The sequence below is a fragment of the Parambassis ranga genome, chromosome 24 (assembly GCF_900634625.1).
Source record: "Parambassis ranga chromosome 24, fParRan2.1, whole genome shotgun sequence".
Taxonomy (NCBI): Eukaryota; Metazoa; Chordata; class Actinopteri; family Ambassidae; genus Parambassis; species Parambassis ranga.
In genome coordinates this window covers 11,148,722-11,162,717 of record NC_041043.1, presented here as the reverse complement: position 1 = coordinate 11,162,717, position 13,996 = coordinate 11,148,722, and the positions used below count along the sequence as shown (strand labels likewise).

The 13,996-nt window shown below is 42.3% G+C and overlaps 1 protein-coding gene across 1 annotated transcript; it reads left to right on the top strand.

The window, feature by feature from the left end:
* The first annotated feature begins 11,185 nt into the window (after positions 1 to 11,185).
* Positions 11,186 to 13,963, top strand: LOC114429262 (thrombomodulin-like). Its single transcript, XM_028398214.1, has one exon. It carries the CDS (start codon positions 11,498 to 11,500, stop codon positions 13,103 to 13,105), a length of 1,608 nt encoding a protein of 535 aa, XP_028254015.1. The 5' UTR covers positions 11,186 to 11,497; the 3' UTR covers positions 13,106 to 13,963.
* The last annotated feature ends 33 nt before the right edge of the window (positions 13,964 to 13,996 follow it).

Below are 13,996 nucleotides of genomic sequence, written 5' to 3'. Positions count from 1 at the left end.
CCAAAAATGATCAAAAGTAGAACATCACAGTCAGACCAAGACTGTCATGACCCAGCTCTGCTAGGGAAGGAGAAGTAACATAAACTTTAAAGGCTTCTGAGTCAACTAGCTGTCCACAAATGGCAGATTTACTGGCATAATAAAGGCAGTTTATTATTATCCGAACATGCCAACTTACAGGATTTAAGTTTTACTTCCATTGACTTGGCATTCATTGTACAGTCAATGTATTTGCAAAAAAAAACTTCAAACTGTTAACAACATTTCCAGACAGCTCCTGTGTCCTCAGGTCTGTCTGATCCGGCCAGCTCCAGGCAGCCCTCCTGGCCTCTCTGTCTCCTGTAGCCCTCTGATAGACATGAGAACGTAAACAGAAGGAAACACGACCAGGATCCAGCCAGGAGAGTGGGCCAAGGCAAGGCAACACATTCAAACAAAGGCAGAGCTCCTGTAGAGGTTCAGTTGTTGGCAAGACATAAAAGTCTGCGTTTACAGCACTACTAAGTAGGTTTTCTAGCTAGCCGGAGCAGGTCCACAGTGCCTGCACCAGCACTGTGCAACTGTCACTGTGTTTCAGGCAAAAACACACAAGTAAAACTGATGCACCACCAACGGTGATGTGGCCTTGTCGCTGTTGGACTAGTAAGTGATAAATTCTTAGCTTACTTTCTATGTCACATGCTTTAAGATGCACTATTTAACTGCAGATTGTTGCCTTTGGCCTGTTTGAATCACCACAGAGGTAAACATCTTTAGGGACAGATGGGGGACGGTCAGATTTTCACTGAACTGTGTGTGTGAATGTGTATATGCAAGCGAGTAAATAGACAATAAATAAGAATGTGTTCGTGTGTGGCATGAGTGAGTATATTTGTATGGAGATGAACTAAGTGTGGACGCCTGTGTGGGTGAAAGGAGTGTCCTGTACAGCAAATAAGTGCACAAATACATGGCATGGCATAACACAAATACATGGCATGTTTGTCCCCCTGCAGTCAGTGATGGGGCTACTCCATCACAAGCTCATTTGATATTATGCTGTGTTGTTGAAGTTGTCCACTTCTCAGCTTATATTAAGTTTCCACACCATAGAGTTATTGTCAAGATATGGCGGTTCCTTTTCCATCAGCGTGTAAATAAATACACATGTACAGGTAATTATGTTTTTTATGGGGGAGGCTCTGACTGTAAAAGTATATTCAACAGTGCAATAGTTACCTACATTCATCAGGAATGCAACTCCAAATGAATGCTGATGTTGGTCATCATAAATATGTATGTCTTCGGTGTGTCAAGAACTGAAGCCTTTTTCCATAAGAAGGAAATTATTGACCTGAACTCCACAGTATAGCAGCATACATCATTTAAGATGGCAAAAAAACAGGATAGCTAAAAAGGCTGTTCCAAGACGCTCTTATTTTTAGATGAATTCTTCATTCTTTAGAGTCACCAGAGTCTCCTGCTGTAGGTACTGAGCAAAACAATATCATAAATCCAGAGAATCCTCCATCAAGTCCTGCACATTTTAATCACATTTCTCTGGTTAAACAACAGCCCTCTCCTAATTTCTCTTTTTGTTATCACATCATGCCACTTCCAGCCTGACAGCACTATTGTTCTCCTTTGATATCAGTGCTTTCTGGGGCCTAGAACTTTGATTCTGTTTAACCTCACCCTGCTGCATCAAAGCCAAAGCTTTGGCAAGATTTCAGTTTCACTACTGTCAGATGATGGAACTCTTATCTCCACTAGCAACTATAATATAACTACAACAATGCTGTAGTGATGGCACTGTAATAAACACTACAAACTGCACTTTTATTAGTTTTAATCTTTTTGTTTGTTTGTTATGTATCCTAATTATCTGTACCCAATGTTCTTGTACTTTAGGTACAATCCCAATAACAAGTATTCTATTCTATTCTATAACAAAAAATGCACTTAACTAAAAGAAAGCAGCAGGGACACAAAACCACAGCCAGCCAAGTAAAAGTGCTTCACTGGTATGGTAGCCCTGTGACGTCAGCCAAAACCCCATTATGGTTAAAAGTAACCATGTGTCATTTCTCGGGGAGGCAATTATTGAGCAAAGAAGAGAATAGAAAAGCAGCTTGATGCCTGATCTGTAATAAAATTCAACGTAAACATTTAATGAGCTAACACTGTGCACAGTTTAACACAAATTAACACCTCTAATCTGCTAATCTGGAGGGATTAGGATGGTCTCTGTTTCCAAACAGGTTGGTACCCTGCCTCATGCCAAAAATAAAAGACAGCGTAAAACCAGATAGAGACCGTACCATCAAGGTTAAGGAAGATGATTCACTCGGGTGAGGGTGGGGTGGGATTTGTGGGAATAGCAGCACTTTCTTCCTATTCCCAACCCCACTGATAGTGCATGTTTGATTTTGTTACTCACGGTGCTTTGAGAGTAAACCTTAGGGGGACCGACTTCCCCTGGTTATTGTCTTCCAGCTATGACTTCTGGGAGCTCGCTGTGAGACCTGATCCACATGGTTGGGTCATTTCCAAATGAATAACATCAATTTATGAGAGCACAGTATGAATAGTTGCCTGAATTATGACACAACCTACTTAACAATTGGACAATGGGGAAAAAAATACATGAATTAGTTCAAGACGGTCAAACCCAGCACCACAGACAAACACACTCCTCTGGGTCATTAACAGCTGGCACATCTGGAATTAGACTCAGTGTTTCCACTGGTGTAAAACATAAGAGGTGGGTTTGTTCCCTCCAAAGTTTTATTGTGGAATTGTGCATAATTTGCATGCAACTTATTTTATGACATTAAATGTCACGCTAGAAGGTTAGAGTGAGGGACAGGTTCTTCAATATACAATATACAATTGGGGGGGAGTTGTAATAAAACATAATATGACCTGCCGTGCCACTCAGACGCTGTTATGTGGTACAGGGCCTCATACTGCATATCCCCACACACACATGGAAGCATGGGAATGAACGCTAGGCGGTCAGAGGTTACACACATAGCTGTGTCATATAGGAAGAGCCTATTTATTTTAAATGAGGGGGGATGGAGAGCAGTTTAATGTCCCCTTTGGAAAAGTTCACAGTCTCCACTAGTTCATGAGAGTACTTTACTATTCCTGCTGGGAGAATCCTGCTTCACTCACCCTGAACCACAGCCAGTGTTTTATGCCCTATGTAACATCTGTAATCTGTCTGATTTGCAGACTTCCACCCTCTTGCTTTTATTCTGATTTTACTCCTGCAGGAAGCATGAAAACAAATGTTATCAAAGTTCTGTGTTGACTTTTGTATCGAACAAAAGGTGTGCAAAGAGCCAGACATGATGTGTGCATGTACAACATGGAAAATCAAGGGAACCAAACTGAAAAATAGATGTGTGTGAGGCCAACACCCATCCATCCACCCACCTACCGACTTTCAAGAGTCTGGAGTGTTTGTTCTTGTTTTTGGGGTCACAGGAAGTTCATAATATTTCTGTCAGTGGTCCAACATGGCCTCCTCAGGACGGTGTGTGTGTGTGTGGGAGTGAGGGGGTAGTGGTGTTATTTATCATAGAAGAATAGAGGTGTTTCTGGCCACTCCTTCGTGCTTCCATCTGTCACTGGGCAGCAGCATTCTAGGTGGAAATGGGAAACAGCGAAGAGGAAAGCTGATGGGAAATGCTGGTGTTTAGTGGGCTTTGTGAAGAGACACAGGGGAGGCTGGGTATGTGGGGCTGCAAACACAATGAGACTTTCCTCTGTCAACCTCAGCGGTTTTCCTTCTCTTTTTGAATCAATAAAAAAAAACAGAGCTACTCTGCTGTTTTTGTGAACATTTTCTCACATAAATGACACAGCAGGTTAATGGTGGCATTAAGATTAAGATTAAGATTTTAATTTATTAATCCCCGTGGGGAAATTAAGTTAGCATATCAAAGAACAATAAATACAATAGACACAAGCAAAAAAAAAAACCACAAGCACAAGCAATCTAACTTCAAAACCACTTAGTCGGTTTAAAAAAAAACATGTTGCATTTACATTGAGCTTATGTTTAACTGGTGAGATCCAGCAACAACAAAAAAATACAACAAGAAGATTAAGAATAGCCTTGAGGAATGTTAGCAACCCAGTCTTTGGTCCAATATAATAAATTCATTGGATGTACATTTGCCTACCAACATAGTGCTGTCAGTGAGAGGGAGGAGGATGCCGATAACGGGGTGCAAGAGGTCAAAGGGTGCTGAGGAGTTCACATTCTTAGATGATACTATAAATGCTACCCAAAACTAAAGATAAGCAGGGGTTTCTTTAATCATCATGATGATCCCACTAGTTGGTGTATATTGTTAATAAATAAATGGCTTTCATTGAGGTATAATTAGTCAACCATGATTACTCTGACACAGGATGTTTGAAATAAGCTTATTATTTGCAATGATGTGTCAGACTTCTGCCGAGCCTGCTCAGCCTTCACACAAGTGCTGATCTGGTGCTGTTACTATCTGTTGCTGGGAAAGCTGCTATCCTTTTAAGGAAAACAATCTTAATCTGCTGAAATAAATTTCATTGAGTAATTCTCATGATAAGGTCAGTGGTAGAGATCTTCAGCTCTGGCATCTGCATCTGTCATCACATAAGACCAAAGAGAATTTACAGTGTGTGTAAAATGTTTGTCCGTGTGTCAGACAGTGTGTTCAATCATCCTTTGCTCCTTTCTGACATGAAACACAATAGCAGGAAATGGAGTGAACAGTGATATATGCCAATAAATCTACTTTAAGCTTGAACACACCCCTCCACTGTTATTCAAGCCATAAATGAAAACAGACAATAAAAAGCAGCGTCTCACTGTGATTTCCTGTTGGAGGGAAGCGATGATGGGGCTGAGACGGGAGCTTCGGTGCTTCCTCCGCTTGGCTCCTATACCCTGCTTTTTCTCAAACATACGCAGACTGGGGATAATTTAGTTTTGTGAGAAAGGAGGCCTGTTCAGTTCAGTGGATTCCAGAAATTAACTGTGGCATGAAGAGAACAGCTGAAAGTCTCCACAAAACAGAGAGCAGGAGCCAGGAGGGCATGCTCAGAGCTGGGTCATCACAGCCATAAACCATCGTCTTATTACACCTAACTATTCTCAGTGAACTGTTACAGGCCTTCCTACCTGTCCATTAATCCGTTGTCTTTTGATTATGGTTGACAGCCTAAACAGGGAAGCCCAGACTTCCCTCCCCAATTATTAAATTACAGCATGTATTAAAATCAAGGAAAGTATGACATTTACGAGTGTGACAAACTGCAACCTCCCCTGGACAAACTTCACCATTTCACAAAGTATCTGCTATAACTGTAGACATGAAGGTACGAGTGTGTGTGCGCTGCAACAGTATGGATGCGATGCGGCTTTAAGGCTCTGTGCGCGCTCCCGGCACGATCACTTTCATGAATTATTGGTGTGCAACACTTCACTCTTCATCCTTATCCTCATCCTCAGACTCTGAACTCCATCAATCCAGTGACACGGCTTGTCATCCTATGTCTAACCAAGAGACAAAGGAAACTCAGATGTATTTGTGCTTCTCGTTCTTTCAGTCACTACCTACAGCTCAGGACCACAGGTGAGGGTAGGAAACATAGAACAACCAGTAAATCAAGTCCTTTGCCTTTTGGATTAGCTCTCTCTTCACCACAGACCAACAAACTGGAGGAGGAGAGCGGATCGACTCAGTTTTAGGACCAACCCTCAAGTGGCCGCTTGTGGAACTGCAGGCAGCTGGCCAAGGATTCCATACCAAAGTAAATAAGGGGATAGTGTGTCGGGCACTGATCAATAAATAAATAAATAAATTGATGCAGTTTTAAGGTGAATGCCTTAATCTGCTGAATTTGAATCTGAACTTGGTCTTATTAGGTCAGACGTCCTGCAGCCATCAGAGGACCTGGACAGATAAAGACATCAATGAAAGAAAAGTCTGTTCCTGCATCCAGGAGCAGAGGGGATATAAGGACAGGCTTCACAGAGAGGGAGGAACTAGTAGAAGGATAGGAATGAGGACAGTTAATATTTAGTGTCAAAAGCTAAGTAACAAATTATACTGTTTTCTTTGCACAACTAGTCGTGGTTGCTTCACACTGAATATAAAATAGGGAATTTGAATTGATTGGCAAAGCTGGCTTGTGTGTTTTATAGGTGGAATAACATGAGAGGAAATGTGTGTGGATAATTTTCAGTGCATTGCAAAATCTTTCTGCTTCATTTGGAATCCTGAACCGGATTCACTTTTATGAATACATTCGTTTGTGCAGCACAAAATATGTTTCAGAAAATCTAGCTGAGCAGTTCCAAAAAAAAAAAAACCATCAACGTCAGCCTTTTCTCCAGGGCCTGATCGGATCTGTGTGACCATATCTGTCATTGCAATGCACTAATAAAGTCCTCTTGATTGTTAGGATAACGGTTCTGGCAAACATAAACTCAGCTTGAGTTTATAATCTTTTCATTGTGTCGCACACACAGGAATGAAAACAAAGATGACGACACCAAAATATATTTTGCTTGTTTAACCTGAAGGCTCGTGAGATCACAGAGGAGTCCCACAGGGACGTTTCCTGCCATTGAGGTGGTCGGTCTACCTTTGCCCCCTCCAGTACCTCTACACAGGACGTGATTTATGCTGTGGATATTTATCTGTGTGCCTCAGATGGTGAAACATAATATCCTCACAGAAAGTTCCTCGGATATCAGCGAGGGTCGGAGAAGAAAAGCAAAGCGCTTCCCCTGCCAGAGTTTCAAAACAACAACCAGCTGAGATTGGCTGGTTTTCTTGAGATGTAGGATCTCCGACATGTTACTTAACTCCGCACTGCAGCGCGCGCGCGTGTGTGTGTGTGTGTGTGTGTGTGTGTGTGTGTGTGTGTGTGTGTGTGTGTGTGTGTGCGCTAAGGTCACACCAGTTAATAGAAAACACTTGTGATTTCTACAACATTTTCTCTTGAGGTAATCCTCCCTTATTTCCAAGCGTGTTATGTAATATAGTGTTGAATATGTATTTGACTTTTTGATTAAAAAATACAAGAATGTATGGTGTAATATTATCTGTCACATTACTCAAATACAGCACATTATGTGTGTTGTAATCTAAAATGTCTTGTCTGATCTCATCTCAGCCAACATTGCCAACATTGCAAGATGCCAATGGTATGTAATTAAATATATAACCACATCATCTTCCCCTGTTAGCTGCCAGCTAGTTCCATGTTTGAGCTGCTATAGTGACCTGAGTTCCATAGTGCTGCTGCAGGCACTGCAGATCTGCTCATTCTGTGGAGGCGGGACCACTAACACTGTGACACACTGAGATGACATGTCATCAAAATCACTTTGTAAACATTATTTTCAAATAGTAGTACTATGAGAGTTGACAAAAGTCTGTTATGTCCCAACAGTACCCACCAGTACACCATAAACCACTGATTGAGACAGCAGCAGATGAGTTTTCCTCAAGCTTAATGAAATTATTTCCTGTGAGGTTCACAGTGATGTGTAACAGATATTTCCAAATGATTATAACAAGACTACTTTTAGAGGTTAACTAAACAGAGAAATCCCTGTTGAAAAGGAAAAAAAATCGTAACAGCACAAAAGGTGGACGTCTTTAAATAAACAGGACCTCATTAAAAACAGGACTAATAATGAGCTTGTCTTTGTCACTGTGTTCCTGTGAGAATATCAATGTGTCACTTGCATCCAATGATGATCCTTCTGTACAAGAATTAAATGAAATCCAACTACATGTCATTATCATATTATGGCCTTCACAGAATATACAGTGTAATAAAAAAAAGTTGTACAGTTTGTGTTATTTTTATTGGCTTTTTTCAGGAAGTAGATAAGTTGTACTCAAAAGTCTAAAAATATCCTTTCAGCGCAACCACTCCCTGTGCAGTAAAGGTCATATGGGTGGTCATGTGCCCTGTTATGTGTGTGTCTGTGTGTGTCCACTGGTGCCACCCATCACACAGCAACAGTCAATTCCTCTGGGTGTGGGTGGCACAGGACGACAGATAAAGGAAAGTGTTACGCCTGTGGGAGTGCAGGAATCTGCGTACATGTGCCTGTGTTCGTGTGATTAGCTGCTCTGTGTGTGCGTGAATTAACCTCAGCGCTCCCTCCTTTCATCCTCTTCCATGACTTGGAGACACCCTTTCCCCCTCAGCTGATGAATGTCCTCTGACACTCTCACTCTTTCTGAGCGGAATGTTGTGTGCGTCTGTGTTTTAAGTTATCAGTAATACATAGGTTGAAGTTCAGTGTGCATAAATGTTCATTTCCATGAGTAATTGTGTGACTCCACTGGAGTTAATTGACACTGCTGTGATTTTAAGGGCGTTAAAACTGCCTGCCATCTATTGTTTGTGGAGAAAATTAGTAGAACTCCCAGGGCTAAACCCACACACACACACACACACAAAGACACAAAATCTGAAAAACAAAAAAAGACACATCTGTGATGTCATCCACAGTTTTGGTCCAGAACTGGGAACACTTCAGTGAAACCACTCATTATCATCACTACAGAAAGGCAGAAACGTTTCTTTTGTTTTTGCATTTTTAGCAGGATCAGGACTGTTTTTATATTTTACTTTCAAACAATAACACTAACATTTCCACAATGTTGCATGTGCAGTTACATGAAAACCTAATAGTATTTAAATTATTTAATACTTTTGTTTTGACAGTGTGAGTCTGGGTGAAACGTGATGCAGTGACATCATGTGATTTAAATTTATTAAATCTATTATTGTCTATTATAAGAAACTGAAGGATGGTATTTTCAGGCTGTTTCATATGGTTTCATATTTATATTAAAAAACAAAAAATATGGTCCTATGAAAAAAAAAATCTTAAAAATCTTTAAAGGTTTCTTCACCTTGTCTTTGGTGTGACAAAAAATTATTGAAATTGTTTTCAATGTCATCAATAAGATAAGATAAAATAATAAATTTTAATAAAACTTTATTAATCCCGAAGGAAATTCTTGTGCCAGAGGTATCAAGTTAAATGCATTAAATGCAGTTAAGTACAGAGTATAAGTGTCACTATAATCCAAATCAGAGTACAGTACGCAGTATGAGCACAATATATGATACATGGATACAAATATGGAGATATAAGGTGCTAAGTAAACATAAATATAGAACAGTGGAGGGAATGATAATGATGCCTGACATGATTATCTAGCTCTTCTCCCTACAGAAAGGGGAGGAGTTATACAGTCAGTTATAAAGCCTGTCATTTATATTTATATATGTTCATGTCAGAATAATGTTGCAGCTTTTGAAGCAAATATTAAGAAACAGAAAAAAGATTGTTAACGAGGATGCTGTTAGTGGCACTGACACTAAACAACTGCATCACGTAGGTTGACTGAAAACGTCGTGGCACATCTGGATCACTCTGCTGAGTAAATGATAGACATCAGAAAAAATATTTATGGAGACTGAATTTCCTGTTTTTTGTCGCTAAGCTGTCTTCTTAAGATTACATAGGAAAAAGTGTGTGTGTGTGTGGTGTCTCTGCTGCGCTCTATAAATCAAACATTCACTCCTCAAATAAAAACACTCTTGCTGATTATTTCTGTTTCTACAGTGTGAACAAAGGACTGCCTTTGCCACATCCCCTCCACCCACCACACCCTTTTTATGAAGGGGGGGGGGAAGGAGGCAGTGAAAGAATTATGGGTAATTTCTCATTGTCCCTGAAATGTCATTGATAAGTCTGTTTTCAGGATCATATGGGACTCATTTACATCACAGTGTCTTTATAACTCGACAGCACTGAAACATATGAGATCACGTATTTCATCCAGTGAGTCACTGATTATGAGGCTACACACTGATCTGTGTAATCAATCGGATGATGATCACATTACTACAAATCTTCTCAAAGGGCTCCACCTAGTAACGGTCCATTTTGAGCAAAGGGAATGTGATGTGGAGTCACGTTTTGTTTCAGCATCCTGTGGTTATTTAGGAAGTTTGTACGGCTCTCTTGTTCCTACTTCCTCTAAATCTTGGCACCTCCACCCTGAGGAAAGCCCTGTTAATCTGACTGTGGGTGTTGGTGACAGACTTACACCGGCCGTATATCTCAGACATTATGTCTCTGTGCCCGCTGTGGTACCTTGGGGGACGTTCGTCCACCCTCCAGGTCCATGAGTCAGTGTATGTCCAGGAAAGAGGGCTTCTTAAAAAAAGAGAGAGGATGTTAATAAGAACATTCCAAACTATGACGATTCAAATTAAATATAAAGGCATTAGTTGGTATTTTTAGGGGCAGCAAAAGGATTTTTAAAAAAGCTCAAAAGAGCACACACATTCATTTGGAGAGCTGCTATCTATCTATCTATCTATCATGGCTAAATGCCCCATGTGACAGTCCCTAATGTGTCTGTTCGTTCAGTTCAGAGATAGCTCACCACCAATCAACCCTTCACGGTTGCACTCACACCTGCGGCCATCTTAGTAACACCCTTTAAGGTAGCTGAGGAAGCTGGAGTGTCCAAAGAAAACCCACACAGGCACGGGGAGAACGTGCAAACTCCACACAGCACAGCGAGGCCCCAGCCGGCCAGCAGGTTCAAACCAGGAGCCTTCCTGCAGTCAGGGGACAGTAACAACCCTTCCTGCTTCCCCTTCTCTTTCAACCAAAATTTTACTGAATGTGAATATGAATATGTATCGCTGACTGGTGACCTGTCCAGGGTGTACCCCGCCTCTCACCCACTGATAGCTGGGATAGGCTCCAGCCCACCTCCTGACCTTGTAATCAGGACAAAGCAGGTTAGGAAAATGGATGGATGGAAATAAAACATTATTTTCTTTCTCAACTATTATTGAGGATTTTAATGGTATTCTCAAAAGGGGTATTCCAAACACTGCAGCTCTAAGTTCCTCCACAAAATATTCTGCAATCAATTAAAAATCAGCGAGGGTAAAGACAGTAACTGTTCTGCCTCCAAACAGTGACTCACCTTTGTCATCACGGGAGTTTCACAACTTTTAACGTCATATGATGACATGATGGAGCATGTCTTATTATTAATTATGTATCAGGTTGCTGAGCTGGAGTCTTGGCAGCGCTCTCTTCTCAGGAGACTTAAACTTTCACCTCATCATTTAAATTGAAAGAGAGAGAGAGAGAGAAGAGTCACTCGTCTTCTTATTTAAAGTACACGTGTGTGTGCGTGTGTGTGTGTGTGTGAGATGGACCGGTTTGTTTGAGATAAGACTTCTGGACAGCAGGGGGGTTGAGCAATCACACCGCAGCACTACTGGCTAGAACGGAACTTCCTTCCTCGCCTGGTCCCACAGAAAAAAACAGGCTTTTATAAATGGGGGCTATGCTCCGCGTTCAGTCGCTGCATCAGCTTCAGATTGTCAAACACAAAGCTGTTTTATATCTTCAGTCAAAGTCCGGAGGATTTCTAACATCGACATCATGATGATTTGTACGGCTCGACAGGGACTGCTTTTCTGTGCGGTTTTCCTCTGGTTTGGGGAAGCCGTCCTGTCTAAACGCGGACGCTGCGCCGGGGATCTGTGCTCCTTCCAAGTCCTGGAGGACTTTGAAACTGCTAAGGAAGCCTGCAAAGAGTCAGGCGCAAAGTTATTCACGCTCAGCTCTGAGGAGGACACTGACAAATTGCCAAGTGCATTACATGGATTGAGCGGTAGATACTGGGTGCAGATCACCGACAGGACGAGGGGGGAAGATGCTGCCAATGACCTCCGAAATTGCCCCTCTGTGTCCGTGACGATGGGGCGGCCCGTGGCGTTGGAGTGGGAGCCGTGCCGAGACAAAGTGGACGGATATCTTTGTCAGTACCGTCTCGATGATGCTTGTAAGGGCGTGAAAATAGGCGGGAGCGAACGTGTGACGTACACCACGGTGACGGGCTTCGAGCTGATCGACACGGACACGTTTCCACAGGGAACCATCGCCATAAAAGTTGGGAAGGAATATACACTCTCCAAGCATCTGTGCGTCTCCACGTTCTGGCTGCAAGCTCCGTGGAAATGTGAGGTGTTTGGAGGAGGCTGTGAGCACGACTGCAACGCAACGACAGACACCTGCCTCTGCCCCGCAGGGCGCACGCTCCATCCAAACAACATCACCTGCGCCGCTGACCCGTGCGCAGGTTGCGCAGAAAGGCGTCAGAGGACAGGTGACACGTGCAGAAAGGGCTACAGGCTCGCAGAGGATGGGAAAAGCTGCCTGGACGTGAATGAGTGTGAGGAGGACCCCTGCATGGCTGAGGGTCAGGAGTGTGTGAACACAGCTGGAGACTTTGAGTGCATATGTCAAGAGGGCTTTGATGAGGAGGATGGAGTGTGTGTGAATGTTACAATCTGTTCCCTGTGTGAACACATGGATTGTCAGAAGTTCAATGGCAAGTACCAGTGTGTGTGCAGGAAGGGGTTCAAGGTGTCACCCATAGATCCCACCAAGTGTGATCCACACTGCACTGAGAGAGACTGCCCCGCCAGCTGCGTCTCAAACCATGAGCTGGAGATGAAGGACATGCACCAGTGCCACTGCCCCGACGGCTACATTCAAGACATAAGAAACGGCACGGCCATCTGCACCGACATAAATGAATGTGAGTCCCAGGAGATGTGTGACCACGGGTGTGAAAACCTGTTTGGTGGATACAGGTGTTTGTGCAGAGACGGGTTCAAGCTGGAGGATGAGAGCAAATGTGTGCGCTTAGAAGAGGAGGATGAAGATTATGGATCAGGCTCGGCCTCTCCATACCTCACACCACCCAGCATACCAGCCAGCGTCCAGCCGGCCGCAGTGCCCTCTTACATCAAGACCGGCAGCGTCCTGGGCATCACCGTGTTCGTGCTTCTGTGTGTATTGCTGCTGTACTTCGTGGTCCATAACATGGCAAAACGTTGTGGTAGATTTGAGCTATCCTCCTTCAAAAGCCCAGACATAGACATCTTCTACCTGCAGCAGGTGACCACGGAGACCTACAAGAGGCTGTCCTTCGACAAACAGATCAAAAATGACTCACAAAGACTTGAATCCAACCACACATAGGATGCAAAAACGTCTTAAGGCTGCAATAAAGTATACACTGATGCACGGCTAAGTCACAGAACACACAATAATGAAGTTTGTGGATTTTAAAGGAAACAGCTTACAGCCTTAGAAACCGAACAGATCCTTTTCAATTTGGCCTATTTTTGTATTGTTATTGTTTTAAATGATGGTACCAAAAAGTTTAAATTACAATTTAAGATTCTGTGTTAGTGTCATATTATCACATATCCTTGCACCACAAACAAACCTGTGACACTTCACCTTTAGTTAAATGCATTATTATTTGCTGGTGTTATATACTAGCTCACTGCATCTTGTATTTATAACTGTATATTAGGTATTTCTTTCAGAAGATCACTACGTTCAACCCGTCCGGGTCAAACACATTCTGACGCTCCACAAAGAGAAGGCTCTAACCTTAACATAGGAAAAGAGCTTTTAGGACTTTTATGTGCAGATATTCATGTTGTCATGAATCCCAAAATTCTCTTTTAAAAAAACGGTTAAATCAACCATCAAACTGTGACTCTTTGCAGCATGACTTGTGCCAAATTGCGCACTTGCGCACTATTAATGACAAATGATAATCATTTACAGAAACAGAGATCCTTTAAGTATTCGTCTATTTCCAGTTTAGTTTGTTTAAATCAGAACTCTTCACCACGCTCACTGTTAAAGCTGTACACTGCTGACATTTACACGAGGCTGACGCCCTCAACCTGACTGTATAACAGGCTGATCCTGACAGATCAGATTAATATGAATGTAAAACTGTGCTGCTATATACACACTGTAATAGAGCCTGTTGTGAAAGTACATTTGCACCTCATTCCGATATGTTCAACTACTGTGTAACAGGCTTACTGCAAGCTTTCACTTGTTTCATTA